Source organism: Chinchilla lanigera, unplaced genomic scaffold (genome assembly GCF_000276665.1).
Source record: "Chinchilla lanigera isolate Chin_1 unplaced genomic scaffold, ChiLan1.0 scaffold00071, whole genome shotgun sequence".
Classification (NCBI taxonomy): domain Eukaryota; kingdom Metazoa; phylum Chordata; class Mammalia; order Rodentia; family Chinchillidae; genus Chinchilla; species Chinchilla lanigera.
In genome coordinates, this window is record NW_004955472.1 from 12,438,479 (window position 1) to 12,454,650 (window position 16,172).

Below are 16,172 nucleotides of genomic sequence, written 5' to 3' on the forward strand. Positions count from 1 at the left end.
GCCGAGGCCATGTCTGCGCGGGAAGGCGGCGGAGGGCAGCCCGCGCGGGCCCGGCTCCGCCTCTTCCTCCGCGGGGCGGCGGGATTGGCTGCGCTTGTGGGCGTTCCTCGCCTCCCCCTCCCCAAATCGGGGTTCCCGTGCCCCGCCCCTGGTGCGGACCTTTCCGGTTCCCCCGGTTTCTTTGCGTTTCCCGTTATAACGGGCTCCTGGCCGTGGTGGGGCTGGGCCCCGGGTGTGGAGCGCTTCTGCTGCCCCAGACTCTGCTCCGCATCTCCTTAGCTGGCTCACAAAAAGCCCTCTAAGGCGGAGCCGCGCTCCCCAGCAGGGCCAGCGGCGGGGTCTGCGCGGCCTCAGCCCCAGAGCCTGCGGGCTGCGCCCCGGAGGTTCTGGCGGGCGGGAGGAACAGGCTCGCGGAGATGCGCTACAGCCAGCCCCGGAGGCTCGGGCCGCGGGGCGTGGCTTGCCCTTCTCGGCAAACGCCCAGGCGTTGCTTATTTCCCTCAGTTCCTTGGGGAGGAGGTAGGGCTGGGGTTGACTGGGTTCAGGGAGAAGGGAAGCTGAGTAACATGCGACTGGGTTAACTTTTTTTACTCATCTGCAATTTGAGGGGAGGCTTTTAAAGGAATGTAACTCTGCCCACCTGCACACTGGCTCTACCAGGCAAGGCCTGTCCTTAACCCTACCTCAAAGCTGTGTCTGGTACGCGCAGACTCACAGTGCAGACCCATGTCTTCGTCATCCAACACTGGAAGGACCCCGCCACACACGCACGTCCCATCAGTTCCCCGCTGGGATAGTTGTTCACGCTTAAAGCCTCACCCTTTCCCTACTGGGATAATCCTACATGTTGTTCCTTGATGGTGTGATAACTCGAAACACACCTTTCTGTGACAGCAATTTTAAGGGAGGCCTCTTGAGATCCGTAAATGCTGCAGCTTACTCTGGGGTGGAAGGATGGCCAAGGAAAGTGATACTAGCCTTCTCCCCTACAGCAGTGTTACGGTTTAGACCTAGATGTCCCTGAAAATTCTGAGGCAGTTATAGTTAGAGCTCTTGGGAAGTGATGGTTTGGGGGCTCTACAGCTCACCTGCTGTCAGGAGGCAGCTATGCGTTGGAAGAGGCGGGGTACTGTGGGCATGACCTGGAAGGGTACAGCTCCCTTTCCGGGCCCTCCCTTGACTTTTTCTGCTTCCCAGCCACCGTGCAGTGAGCAGTTGTTCGCTGGCCACGCTCTTCTGCCATGCTGTCGTGCCTGGGAGCCAGCTGCCGATGGACTATAACCATGAACCAAAACAAGCCTGTCCTCCTCTAGGCTGTGGCCGTTGGGCATTGTGTCCCAGTGAGGAGAAAGTGACTAGGACAGACTCTGGTCTTAGAGAAATGGGGTTGTCACTCTGGCTGTACTTGACCCTGTGGTCCAGATGCTTTTGGAACTGGCTTGGAGGAGGAGCTTCGAAAGGTTTGGTGGTGCAAGCTGCAGAAACCGCCCTAGAATGCTGTACTCAGATTTCATAAGACCAAAACGGTGATGAAAAGAGATAGCAAAGACCAGGTTCAGGAGGTTTGAATTGAAAAGGACTTTATTGGCAGTTAGACTCCGGGATGTGTGTTATGCTCTGGCAGAAAATTGATCTACATTTTCTCATATTCTGAGGCTTTGCAGAAGCCCAAGATTAAGGGAGGTGGAATAATTAATCTGATGAATATCTGATACCCAGAGTTAAAGGGGGAAAGACCAATTCCGGACTGCTGGGATTAGGGCAGTGCCAGTCCAGCCAGTGGACTGATCCAGCAATCACCCACTCTTAATCCCAGCACCCTTAATCCTAGCATTGAACCATGGATCCATCACAGATTCAGCTACCTCCAAAATGTCCCATCTAAAGTGCATAAGGCTTTGCAGGGACATCTAGACACAAACCATAACAAAGCTACAGGATTTAACATTTTCCCTGCTGCGTTTCAGTCTTTCTTTGATCCCATTCCTTTCTTTCCACCTCTTCCTCCCTTTTGGAATGGGAATGTTTGCCCTGTGCCATTGTATATTGTTGGAAGTATTTAACTTTCTTTTTGATTTTTATTGGGGCTCACAGCTACTAATTTGCTTTGAGTCTCAGAAAAGTCTTTGGACTTGGACTTTTCAGCCATGCTGGAACTGTTGACTTTGACAACTCTTAGAGATGGAGTAAATGCATTTTGCATAAAATGATGTGTGTGAGTCTTTTGGGGACCATGAGCAGAATGTTTTGGTTTAGATCTGAATGTCTCCTCAAAACCTCATGAGATCATAGCTGGGGATTTTTGGGAGGTAATTAGATTGTGGGAGCATTATAGCTCATTTGCTGCTAGGAGATGGGGTTAGAAGAGGGGCTTTCCTGTGGGTGTAACTGTATCTCCCTTCTTGGCTTCTCCTTTGACTTTCTCTGGTGCCCAGCTGCCACGAGGTAAGCAGCCATTCTTCTGCCATGCTGTTCAGCCTTGGATCCAACCACCTACAGACTGTAACTCTGAGACAAAATAAACTTCTCATTTAGGTTGTGTGTCTTGATTACTTTTCTCTCCTTGCTGAGACAAAAATACCTGACACCCAAAATTAGGGAAAGAAGGGTTTATTTAGCTTACAGTTTGTGGAGGTTTCAGTCCATATTTGGCTGGTTCCAAGGCAGAGTGGCACATGGCAGAGGGCAACCGTTCATGGCGGCGGAAGACAGCAAAAGCATCAAGAGCAAAAGGGAAAAGAAGAGACAAACAGCCTCTTTCCCTCCATTACATTGTATACAAACCACCCGCCCCAAGGCAGGTGTAGCACTCGCATCCATAATTCCAGCACTGGACCATGACTGTGTGAGGCTTTGAGGGACATCCAGACACAAACCATAACGGTGTCAGGTACGGTATCTCCCTGACAAGACAGTAACTAAGACAGGCAGCTAACACAGAAACAAGACATAATTTTGTTCAAAATATTACTTATGTTAACGTGAGTGCTATCCATTTAACCTGTTACTTAGATAGCATAGACTTACTCTTATTGTTTGCTTTAGCTATAAGTTTTCTCACAAAGTAACTTTCTTCTGTTACAATCACTCAATTTTTTTAGATTATAAAATGAAATGGCACAAGAAGGAAAGTAGATCAGATGCTCCTCTGAAGGAGCAGAAGGCTGAGGGTCATGGATGAAAAGAAAATATTTCTCTCGGGTGTTTCCTGCTGATTGTTCCACTGTAATCTTCTGATTTTCTCCCAGTCATTAAAGATTATAAAACTATTCTTAGCTTGCAGCTATTGTAAAAAACAGGTAGAGCCCTGGGTTTGGTTAAGACCTTAAACCATTGCCACTCAGACAGTGGCTGAATCAGGTGATTCTTGGGAAGACTTGTTAGACAGTGCTTTTGTCCGGCAGTTTGAAAAGATAGCTTGTAATATTTTTGCCCTATTTTCACAGGTTTGATCTTTATTTCCTAAAAATCCTAGAATAAAAGGAGGACAAAATTTCACATAGTTGGTTCTCACCCTTTTACATTGGTACAGAGAGTACTCAGTGAAGCAAGAGAGCCTCAAAGGTGTATTTCTTGCCCTACCCTGTGGCTCATGTCCTATAAATTCTCCTCTACTAACCTATGAAGTTATTTTCCTGAAAGTAGTTCTAAAGAAGCAGCCAGGGCATCTTATAACAATTCTGTTTATGAAACTGTACAAATACTTCAGTGGCTCCTGTTTTTTGGATGCTTTTCCAACTTCCCGGTGCTAGCTGACAAGTACTGAGACAGCGCTACCAGTAGTGTCTATAACAGGTCTTGAGCAATGGTACCTCAGGGTTCCATAGTCCCTTTGTAGCAGGAGAAGATATAATAGACTACGCCTTTAAATGTGACTTAATTACATGCTTTTTGAAGACTTCTCCAAACCATTCCAGGACTATCACATGTTCAAGAATGAAATATTCACATAATGCATGACATATGTCACTTTAACCAACCATGCCAGCCTTGACAAAGAATCATATCTCTGCCCCTGACCGTGGTGTTATTGCTGGGTAGATAATGATGCTGGCTGGTAACCCTTGCTCTGGAGGGATTAAACCTGGCACACTGTCATGGCTGAAGCAGCTCTCAAAAACTCTTCTGTGCTGCAGCTATTTTGGCCAAATTTACAAATTTAAATAATTGGGGAGTGACCTCACACTTCTCTAATTCTGTCTAACTCAGATCTTTTTATAGTATTCCTATATCACAGTTATAAGGGGTAAGGAAATGTTGACCACAATTTTTGTCAGTAGATTGTCATGGGGAGTTTAGTGAAAAAGCTCAGGTTATATCAGTAAGTCACTACTCAGGATGTAGCAGAACATTGTCAACAAAGTATCTTAAGGGTACAGTAAGAAAGTAAATATTAGCAATAATGATAATGCATCAAACTCTGAGTCCGGCCAAGCCCTTGTGGGCATAAAGACTGCAAAGTTGTCCAAATCTGTGTAAATCCAGGTCACTAATGTCATCATTGTACAAGATGGTCATTGGAAAAAAATAATCACAGAGTCACAATACCTTAATAAAACTGTGGTCAAAGAAACTTTTCCAAAGGCGAATCTCCAGCCTCAGAAGGGAAAAAAACTTTACTTAAAAGGGAGTAGTTGTTAACATTTATTAAAAGAAAGAGAAAAAGTTATGCAAATATGTACTGGGCTGGGCTTAAGGTAGCATTCTATTAAAACATTTAACATTATTGAGTAAATAAATAAAAGATTGCTCTATAACCCAAGTTCTTTTAACATGCCTATTTGTAGTAAAAAACTGAGTGAGTTAAAGTATGTTACTAACGAAAAACTATAGCTGTGTGTCTTCTTTCTGACACCACACACTGCAAACCATAATCTTATTTACTGGTCATAAGTAATTATTACACAAAATTTTGAGGAAATAAGAAAAGAAAGAAAACAATGCTCTCTTCTATCATAAGAGTAAGAAACATAAGCAGTTAGCTACAAGGATGAAAAATATTATTTAAATCTAATTTTGAAATACATTTATTGGGCTGTGGGTATAGCTCGGTGGCATGGCGCCTGCCTGGCAAGCATGAGGTCCTAAGTTCAGTTCCAAAGGAAAAAAAAACCACATTTATTGTACAGTAATTTATAGGAGCAGTTATAAGTGATACACTAGCTTCCTCAAAAAGTATTTCCAGCCCCTTTTACTTGACAATTCCTTATAATGACTATTGCAGTCAGGATTTACAAGAGAATAGATTTAATACAGGACCCATACTTTATACGATTATTTTATAATATTCACTCAAAAAGTCAAGCACAGAAGAGTGCAAAAGATTTGTCCACACAGTAGAGACCCAAAGAGTCCAGCTGAGGGTCTGGATCCCATGGCAATGTCTTACACGTGTCCAACTGAAGACCTAGGGCCCATGGCATTGTCCTTCCCAAGTCCAGCTGAGGCCGAGAACTCACAGCAATGTCACACTCAAGTCTGTATCAAGGATCTGCACTGGGAGGGCCCAAAGGTCAGTGGTGGAAGCTAGAAAGTCTGCATCAGCAGGATGAAGGATCTGTGCCAGCAGGCTGAGGGATCTGCACTGGAGCCAGGAAAAGATGCTTCAGATAAGGATCAGAGCTCCCCCCAAAAAAACCCACAGCCATCCTCAGCAAGAGTGAGGTCCCAAGCTCCTCCAGTGATAACAGCTGAGTTCATATCAGGAAAGCCAGCGTTACAAGCTCCTCCAGAAGAACCAACTTCACCACCTCTTCCTCTCCAGTCCTCCTTTTATGCTGTTGGCAACAATCCTCATCCAGAACCACACTGATTCAGTTCAGCTGAGTGTTACAGGTTGACCGTTAGTTAACCCACCACAATGACTTTAAAGAAAGTGGAATGTACAATAATAAAGCGTAAGGTGGCATCTGTACTTCCTGTTGATAAGAGACCACATATTTTAGATGAGATAAGCAAGGCCAGCTTTTGTTTTTAAAGTGATCTGCTTTGAAACTGGTGAACTTTATATAGTTGGAGTTTCCTCTGTTTAATTTTTTTGATACAACAGAATCAAGTTCCACTTCTTTAGTTATCTTCGTATTTTCTGTCTATTTTGTGTGCTTTGACCCTAAAAACAGATGGAAATGGTTCTTGTCTAAGTCACCTTAAGTCTTCTTTAACGCACACTTCAAACTATGTCTTTGCTGTAACTTTGGGAATCCTACTAGGGATGACAAAGTTATATGTAACTTAGATTTATTGAAGTAAAATCTTGCCAGTATTCCACTTCCTCTAGAATAAGGCTGCATGTGAAAATATATGATAGTTTCCAGAGTGGCCATCTATTCTAGAATCCCAGAATCTTCATTTCTTATAAGGTACATTTCATTATTTATATTCTAGGATAAACACTATACAAGATAAAGCCTTCAACTATACATTTCCTTGGTAAAGGAGAAAGTATGCTCAATCTTGCTCTAAAGAGCTGTGTTTCTCATTTTCTGTGCTCTGTGTCAAAAATGGCCAGGAATTTATAAGTCCTCAAATATTTTTTCATATCATAGATACAATGTAATCTCTCACTTTAACATGTCAGGCTGTGAACTATGAGAGACCCACATTATGAAGCTGGTGTGTCATCTGATCTCTATTCCACTTTTGTTTTATGCTGTTTTTATTTTTATTAATACATAGCAGCTATACAGACTAGTGGGCTTCAAATTTATATGGAGGGATTGAAATTGAGCCCTAAATATGTCTTAACTGTAAAATCTGAGCCCTTATTATATTATTCTCCTAACGTGTGCAGGGCCTTAAGATAAATGCTAAAGGCAGAATCACATGTAACCAGTACACTGTCTCTCCTCCTTACCTAATTTAGTGAGAGGAGTGAGAATCAGAAGTTAGGTACTATAAAATAGTATGGTAGTGGTAAGTTTAGAGACTGTGAAAGCACAGAGCACTCTCCAGATCTTCCCAGAGAAAATGGTATCAGAGCTAATCTTAAGGAATGAGCTATGAAATCAGGGAGGTAAGGACTGTGTGCATGTGCAAGTGTGTGCACGTGTGCGTGTGTGTGTAAATGAAGGAGACTGATGTGACTGAGAATACCATTAGGTAATTTACCATATGATTTATTAAAATTAGAACTAAAATGATTATATTTGATTATTAGGCTATTGTTTGTGATCTTTATTCTTAGCATTAACAAAAATGTGTGGTTCTGAGTTAGAATAAAAAAGATGAAGAAAATGATAAAGCCAGTGATATGATACCAAAATGATTAGAGTTTTGGTCAGCTGGAAACACTGAGAGGAATGCAAGCTGATAGTAGCGATAAATTCTATCTACACAAATCAGCTAATAAAAGAGAGTAAGAAAGAATTTAAGGAGGAGTACATCTCGAAGATAAGAGGTACAAATCACACAATCACTATGAAGTGTATGAACTTGATGTCCCTGGTAGATGCAGCAAGTCTAAAGAAATCTCAGAGTTTAGGGACACAGAGAAAATCACTGAGAGCAGGTGGATCTTGGGTTCTGTATCCTGGCCTCAAATCTCTGATCCATATAACCACTCAGAGATCATAAACACTTGACCAAGAATGTTCTGTTCACTCAAATTATAAATGACACCATATTCTAGGGTAAGTGTGAAATGACCATCAGCCAGGTTTGACTGGGAGAGCTCTGGTTTATTCCTTCTGTAGATCCATTTTAAAACCAAACAGCTTTCAAATACTTCATACACACAGCATCCTCAACCCTATTTGGCTCTGGAGTCTTTTAAAAGCCAAAATAAAACTCACATTGACTATTTAACCAAAACGAGAGCACTGGTAAATTGCAGATTGTGACAAAGAATTTGGAGATGAGGGAAAGAGACAACAGATACTACCTGCAAAATTTGGATAAAAAGGGAGGAGATATGGAAGACGACTAGAAAAAGATAGGAAGTCCGTAGAGTGGGTTTCCCCTTTTTTAAATGATAAAGTTGCAAACATCTTTGTAAACAGGTGGAAATAAATTCACCCAGGTGCACAAATGGAAAATACCACTAGGAAAATATGTCTAATGGGGCAAGAATAGAGAACCTTAGAGGAATGGGATGAGAAGCACTGGTAGAGAGTGTTGTCCTTTATCAAGGTAGACACATGGGCTTGGAAGAAAGGAGGTAAGAATGTGTAGTGGATTGATAACTGGTGGTCAACTTATAAGCCCCAGCTGAACTGAGTGAGTGTGGTGCTGGGTGTGGGAGGCCCACCTGAGGACTGTTGCCAGCAGCATAGGAGGCAGACCTGGAGAAGAAGCAGACTGTTGGGAGCTGAAAGAGGCAGTGGGGAGCTGACTTTTCTGATAAACTTGGCTGTTTTCATCCTCCGAGGAGCTCGGGACCTCGCTGGCACTGAGAATGGCTTCAGTTCATTTTGGAGAGCTCTGATCCTCACTTTGGGCATCACTTCCTGGTCCTGGAGGGGAAGATGGTGCACTGCTGGCCTCTAGGAAAAGCTTGCTGCATTGGCTTCCCTGATGGGAACTCGGCCATCCTGACCATCAGAGGAGCTCGGGACCTCACCGTTGCCGATGACGGCTGTGGTACCTTTTGGGGGAGCTCTGGTTCTTCTGAGCATCACTTCCTGGCTCCAGTGCAGATCCCTCAGCCTGCTAGCACAGGTCCTTCTTCCTGCTGGCACAGACTTTGTAGATTCCACCACTGACCTTTGCGCCATTCCAGCAGATCCATGAAACAGGCCTGCATGAGACACTGTCATGGGCTCTGGGCCTCCAGTTGGATTCATGGGAGGCATTGTTACGAGCTCTGGGTATTCAGCTTGATTCATGTAGGACATTGTTGTGGGATCCAGGCCCTCAGCTGGATTCCTTAGTCTTAGAGTGTGGACAGATTTCCTGCACTCTTTTGTATACTGTTCTTTGGGTGACTTATAAATAGTTATATAAAGTATGTGTCCTGTATTATGTTGTTCCCCTTGCAAAATAAGTCCCAAACCAACGCAGAATGTTCATAAATTGGGGACTTACTGTATACAAAATATTATTATTAGCCATAGTCATGCTGTACAATAGATCTCCAAAGCTTAATTCTTCAATTTGAAACATTGTATGCTTTGACCAATATCTCTTTTCCCCTATTCAACTCTGAATCTTCAATCCCAGCCTCTGGCAGCTATCATTTTACTCTCTACTTTCATGAGTTTGGTGTTTTCAGATGCCACATACATGTGAGATCATGCGGTATTCATCTTTCTGCACCTAGATTATTTCACTGAGTATAACATTGCCCAGGTTCATCCATGTTGCCACAAGTGACAACATTTCCTTCTCTACTGTTTTAGGCTTTTTAGTCGGTAGACCCATCACTGAGACAAAATACCTGATACTGCAAGGTAACGGATGAGAGGTTTGGCTCACAGTTGCAGAGGTTTCAGTCCTCAGTCAGCTGGTCTCAAGGCAAGAACATCATGGCAAACGCACTGTGGAGCAAAGTTCTTATTTCATGGCAGCCAAGAGTGACAGCAGGAAACGAACAAGTGAGAAAGTGACAAAGTGACCACATACAGCATGCAGGGTCAGGCTCCATGACCCACACACCCAGAAGTGTGATTTACTAATTCCCTAGGTGTCCGTCCGGTGAATCAAGTTGAAAATCCATCTTACCTGTCACAAAGTTGAATATATCCCATGGCATGTAAGTAACAATATGTTTCCTTTTCCATTCATCTGTTGACAGCATTAGCTTAGGCTTCTTCCATATCTTGACTTTGTGAACAAAGCTGCAGTGAACCCAGGAATGCAGATATCTCTTCAACATATTAATTTCATTTCCTTTAAATATGCACCAAAAGTGGTATTTTGGGATGATATCATATTTGTAATTTTGGGTTTTTCTGGGAAAACTCCATATTATTTTCTAAAATGGCTATATGTCCCTACTCATGGTAGGCAAGAGTTCCCTCTCTCCACATTCTCACTAACACTTGCTCTCTTCCATCTTTTCATGATAGTCTGCTTAATAGGTATGAGGCAATGTCCCATTGTGGTTTTAATTTGCATTTCCTTGTTGACTGACAATACTGAACATTTTTCATACACTGTTGGCCATTTGTATGTCATCTTGAGGAATACCTTTCAGGTCCTCTCTCTACTTGTTAATTGAACTAGTTATTTTTATGCTATTGAGTAGTTTGAGTTCTTTATATATTTTGGATATTAATCTTTTATCAGATGTATGGTTTGCAAATATGTTCTCCTAATCTGTAGATTGTCTCTTTGCTCTTATGTTTTTTTCTTTGCTATATAGAAGCTTTTTAGTTTGATGCTATTTCCTCTATTTTTGCTTTTATTGCTTACACTTTTGAAGACATATCCAATAAATCATTGTATATCTCAACCATAGAACTTTCCTACCATGCTGTTTTCCAGAAGATTGATAATTTTAGGTCTTGTATTCCTCATGAAATGATTTTGAGTTTAGCTTTGTATGTGGTATGAGATAAGGTTCTAATTTAATTCTTCTATCTATGGTTATCCATTTTTTTCAACCCCATTTATTGAAATGATTGTTCTTTCTCAATTATATGTATTCATCTTTCCTCAAAATTCAATTGATCATAAATGTGTGATTTTGTGTCTGGACTTTCTCGCCTGTACTGGTTCTTCTTATTGAAGTTTTTTTTGTTGTTGTTGTTATTTGGATCTGTCATGGTTCCATATAAATTTTTGGATTAGGATTCTTTTCGTGAATGATCAAGCATATTAATTTATTATTCTATTTTTAGTTTGAGCAAAACAAGCAAAGGAATGCAGTTAGAAGAAGAATTTATTAGAACACAGTGGTTGACAACAATTAATTGAATATTTTAAAGCAGCAAATAGAGAGGATTTTGAATGTTCTCATCCCAAAGAAATAGTAAATGCCTGAGATGATGGACGTGTCATTTATCCTGATTTTGTAATTACTCATTGTATATATGTATTGCAATATCACTTTGTACACTTCTAACGTGTGCAATTCTTATGTCAATTAGATTAAAAATATTTGTAAAGAGATTGAAAAATACTAAATAAGGCTTTGTAACCTGAACAGCAGAGGGCAGTAAAAGCTTGCTTTTTTATTTAAACCTGCAGGTAAACATTGTGTAATGCTCGAGTCATATTGGATTCATGTGAGGAAGAAAAAAAATGAAAGAAAGAGAGAAAAAGAGTGGAGAGTATATAATTTAAGGTCAGTTCTAAAATGGTAAACGTATTCTATCGTACTTCAGATGGTTCTAGAGCAATGCATGCGTTTTTCCTACCAATGACCCGCAGATGGCAGCACTGCTCATAAATCAGGAATACAGGGCCAAAAGTAGGGAAGGGGGCGGGTATCTGTATGTATGGAATCTTTCTTTAAAAACTAAAGAACCAAAACCAATATTAAAGAGCTTTAAACTTTTATGCTTTAAACTAATTTTGCTTTAAACTTTAAACTAATACAAATTAAAGGAAGGTATAGCTTTGACCACAGGTACATAGTACATTTCAAAGAAAAGTGATAACCAAAATGTTTTCAAATGTCAAGTTGAACCTTGCAAGAAAGGTCAGCCATAATGGATGGAAATCACCTGAGTTTTACTGTGCACCTTTAGAATGCTCCTTTATCAGATTTTTCAATGACCAATTACTTCACAGATGTTAGCCAAGAAAAGGACAATTGCACACTGGCACAATGCTCTTAGATTACTGATTAATAGTACTAATTGATTTCCTGTTGTCCTTGGCTATGCTATTTAAGTGTCAACAGAATACCTCAGAGTTTCTTACATATTATCAGGTCTTTACTTTTTCTAAACATTAAGCTACTTTAGTTGGATATTTATAATCAGATAAAAAGAGGAACAATGTCTGCAGTCAGAGTGCAAAGGGAAATGTCGACCCGCTGGTTCCTGGGAGTGACAGCCCTCGACCCGAAACTTTAAACAGGACTGTGAAACTTCCATTTGGGTGAAGGTGAGGAGACCACTCTAGCACTTAGCTTCTTTTTAGATCTTCCATTCCTTAGTCATGGAGATAAATAATAACTGCCTCATAAGGAATAGAAAGCATCCCCTTGCATTTCTATGTTTGTTTGTTTATTTTTTGGTACTGGGAATCGAACTCAGGACCTTGCACTTGCCAGGCAGGCGCTTGTGCTGCTGAGCTGTATGCCCAACCCTACGTTTTATAGTTTTCCTTTTTTTTTTTCCTTTTTTGCATTTCTATGTTTAACAAAAAAATTCCCTTGCTTTTGGCTGTTTGATTTCCCACATGAAGCCCAACTTGGATTTCACCACGATAACAAAGAGTACTAGAAAAAAATGAAAGGACATATTTTCTTAAATTGCTATTTGCAACAAAATAAACTGCTTAACGGTGTTATCACTGGGTCAGGGTGGACTGTTGCTTTTCATTAAAGCTCAATCAAGAGCACATGGAGTTAGGAAGGCTGGGTGGGATAGCCTTTGTACAGCACTATTTTTAAAAAATTCTTCTTGACAAAATTAACTCTAAGCCTTTCTATTCGGTTAGTAACTGAAAGACACATACGAAGGTGATTGGAAAAACAAGCATGGTTGGCTACTAGGGCGTGACTTTTAGATTTAATTTTATGTCCAAAGAATAACACTATTCCAGGAAAAATATGATGTAGAAGCATGACCTAGAATCAAGATCTCTGATTCTAGACTATGTGGTATTCAACCTTGTTGTACTCTATGCTTCAGTTTATTTGTCTGTAAAATCATACAAGATTGGCATCGGAGATCATGTAAATGCTTGTAAAGTACTTGGAACATGGTGAATACTATATTTGATGATGAGGAGGAGGATGATAGTGGTGGTGGTGTACCAGATACTACATTAAGTGCTGAGAATTGATATTGACATTTCTGCCTTACTGGAGCTTAGAGTTATTCAGGTGGAGTCAAGTAAATAAGAGCAAGATCTTATAGGTGTAATATAAAATATTGTAAGATCAACATAGTCATTAGAATCATATGGAGGTTGGGAGTTGAAGGGGACGGTCTGGTAAGTTTGGTCCCGTAGATGTGAAGTGTAGCTTAAAGAAAAGTCCTTGAACTGAATTGTGTAGTAGGATTATGTGTTCATAGATAAGAAAAGAGGGCAAAGAGGGACTTCTGAACATGTGATGAAAGGCAGGTTTAGGGGAAACCTGACTGAACCACCTGACTGAACCACCGAGGTAATTTACAGGGCAGTCACATCAGGAGATGATTAGAGCATGGGGTATGTGTTCAAGGAGACAAAATAAGCAAGCAAGACTTACAGGTGGATGAGGGTCAGAGTTCAGCATTGTGACCAGGACCCCATGGGCTGAATCTGGGAATTAGATGAGTTTCCTTGGCTTGTTAGGGATCTTTTAAAGAATGAGGACATTTAAAATGTAGGATTTTTATTTGGAAAAGTCTGGATTTCCAAGCTCTGTAGAAAAATTGCAGTGACTGCTGTTATCACTGTCTAATTCCAGCCCATGCACTTCCCTGTATGTCCAAGACCTCTCTCTGCTCTGTGCAGTCATTAACTTACCCCCAGACTCGTGGACATCAGAGTCTTTGATCATCATGCAGCATTGTAAGAAGCTCTGATTTTATTCCACGGGACATGGTGAACACTGGAGAATTTTAAGCAGGGGATTCTACTGCAATCTGATTTGTATTTTTATGTGGAGAATAGATTGAAATATAACATGCTAAATTGTTTTCAGTTTTTAACAAATATTTCAACCTAAGCAGTGACAAAACATATGCAAGAGCAATTAAGTATCATTGGATTTTACTACTACATTTTATTAGACAATGGAATTCATTCTTTGAAAGCTGTAACCTTTACTTTTACTGTGAAGGAGTGATCAATCTTCTAGTAAGCTGTGTATAATTTTTAGAGCAATGTAAGAGGTCTAGAATTTTAAGAGGAAGATTCATTCTAGTTTGGCAGTTCCTTTAAGGATCAACAGATTGACAGTGAAGAAACTGAATTGAAGAAATAAAATCAAATCTTCATACATCTGGAAAAGGACTAAAAAGAATACACGCATTTCAGTAAGGGTGGGAGCTGGTATAAAACGACAGTTACAGAAAGATAGCGAAGTATTTCCTACAGCATGAGTTTTATTATCTAAAATCTGCCCTTAATAGTAGAGGCCACCTCTCACTTTTGGACAAGCTGTGACTTTCTGGGGAATTGCATACAGTTTGAATTACATTGATACATACTAATAAGCCCAGGGCTTTCCTGCCTTGTTGTTCACAGCCCTGGGGAGTCAGTAGACAGAATAAAAACAGCTGTGCTCAGTTAGAGTGCAGGAGAATGCAGATGTTCATGAAGCATCTCACACTTGCCTTTGCTCCAGACAGTTGGGGAGATCATCCTATGGCTGTCTGTAAAAACACTGGCTAGTTGCCAGCAGGAGGGTGCAAAGAAACAAACTCAGTAGTGTGTGTGTGTGTGTGTGTGTTACAGAATCAATAGAGTGTGTGTGTGTGTACACACACACATATACATATTTGTGTGCAAACACATATAGACTTAACAGCACTCACAACCATGTAGTTGTGGATATATATGAGATCAGTTGTGCAGGTCAGTAGTCTGGAGACCCAGGGAGAGTCAGTGTTGCACTCTTGAAGCTGATGACAATTTGGACGCAAAATTTCTTCCTTGAGGGACCTCTGTTTCTTCTCTGAAGCCTTTCAGCTGATTGTATTGTTTACTCATATTATAGAGATTAGCCTGTCTTATTCAAAGACCACTTATTTAAATATTAATAACATTAACATTACGGTATTAAGGCCTTCACAATAGCATTTAGACTGGTATTTGACCAAACAACTGGGCAGCTTAGCCAGCCCAAGATGATATGTAAAATAGAGCTTCGCTTCCTGGCCCAGGCTAGTCAGCACGGTACAAGTTGGAGCGGGCAGACTGGGTCGTGTCCATCTCTGAGAACCCCAATTTCAATCTGAGCGTTAGAGCTCGTATTCACTGAGCACATGTGGAGCACCTGCTTTGCCAATTTTCTCTGCTTTTAGGGTGTCCATTGCTGTTATTAGTACTTGGAAGAGAGGCACAGATACAGACAACCTGGGAGGCAGGTCAGTTTGTTGTACTGGATGTACAGAGAAGTGCTCCAGTTTCAGATGTGGGGTCTTGAGCAAGTTTTCACCCTACAGTAGCTTTATCCAATCGTTTCTGAGCCTCTTTTACAAAATCCACTAATCCTCTGACCCTAATCACATTTATCTGCAAAACTAATATAATCATTAACTGCCCCAGAATTTGATGGAATAAGTGCGTAATCTGCAAAACTAATATAATCATTAACTGCCCCAGAATTTGATGGAATAAGTGCATAACACTTTTGTTACATTACAAGCTACCAACAACTGTTCTTTGCTTTCCTACCATATGGCACTACAAAATGAGATGGGAACAGAGTGAAGGATAAGGTGCCGGGCATGAGCACTACACACCCAGCTAGGAGTCTGGTCCGTGGGCTGCAGTAGGCGAATCTTCACAATGACCCATGACTTGGTGAAATTTAAATGCTGTACCTAAAACATATAATTATTGTAGAATGACTATAAAACTATAGACCATCCTCTCCATTTTTTGTTTTGAATTTTAAGCAGTATTATCACATTCCAAAATTGAATACTTAGAAAATTCTAAATGGTCTAAAAGTCTTAAAACAAAACAATCCCTACTTTCTTATATCACACAAGTTAAAATGCACAAACTTGAATTCATACTTTGTGTGACTTCTCTGAACTATATTGTTCAAAAACAGAAAATCAAAGCTACTCAAATTCCTGCCAGGTTTCTTAGCTCACTTGCTGAAAGTGACAGGCTATAATTTTCCCATAAGTTCCCATGCTAATTTGTGGGTTGGGCTGACATCATATTACTTTACTTTGACTGCATCTCCTGGCATGTGTGTGTTCTACAGAACACCTGTATGAGGTCCACAAAGGTCTAGTATAAAGAAAGAGAACTTTCTTTAGCTTGTAGATAGCTTTTACATTTAAATGAACCTACAGCAGGTCTTCTAGCCAGTATGGACATAACACAGATTATCTTACTTCTTGCAAGGTAAATTTATTCTTCCATTCAGTGAACTGATCATTATTTTTTTT

The 16,172-nt window shown here is 40.8% G+C and overlaps 1 protein-coding gene across 1 annotated transcript in view; it reads right to left on the reverse strand.

Moving 5' to 3' along the window:
- Positions 1-743, reverse strand: part of Mtap (methylthioadenosine phosphorylase) — a 47,823-nt gene extending 47,080 nt beyond the window's left edge. The window contains exon 1 of the mRNA XM_005401168.2: positions 684-743. Within this exon, the coding sequence (XP_005401225.1) occupies positions 684-728 (45 nt within the window). The 5' untranslated portion in view covers positions 729-743. The remainder of the gene's footprint in view (positions 1-683) is intronic.
- Positions 744-16,172: the final 15,429 nt, after the last annotated feature.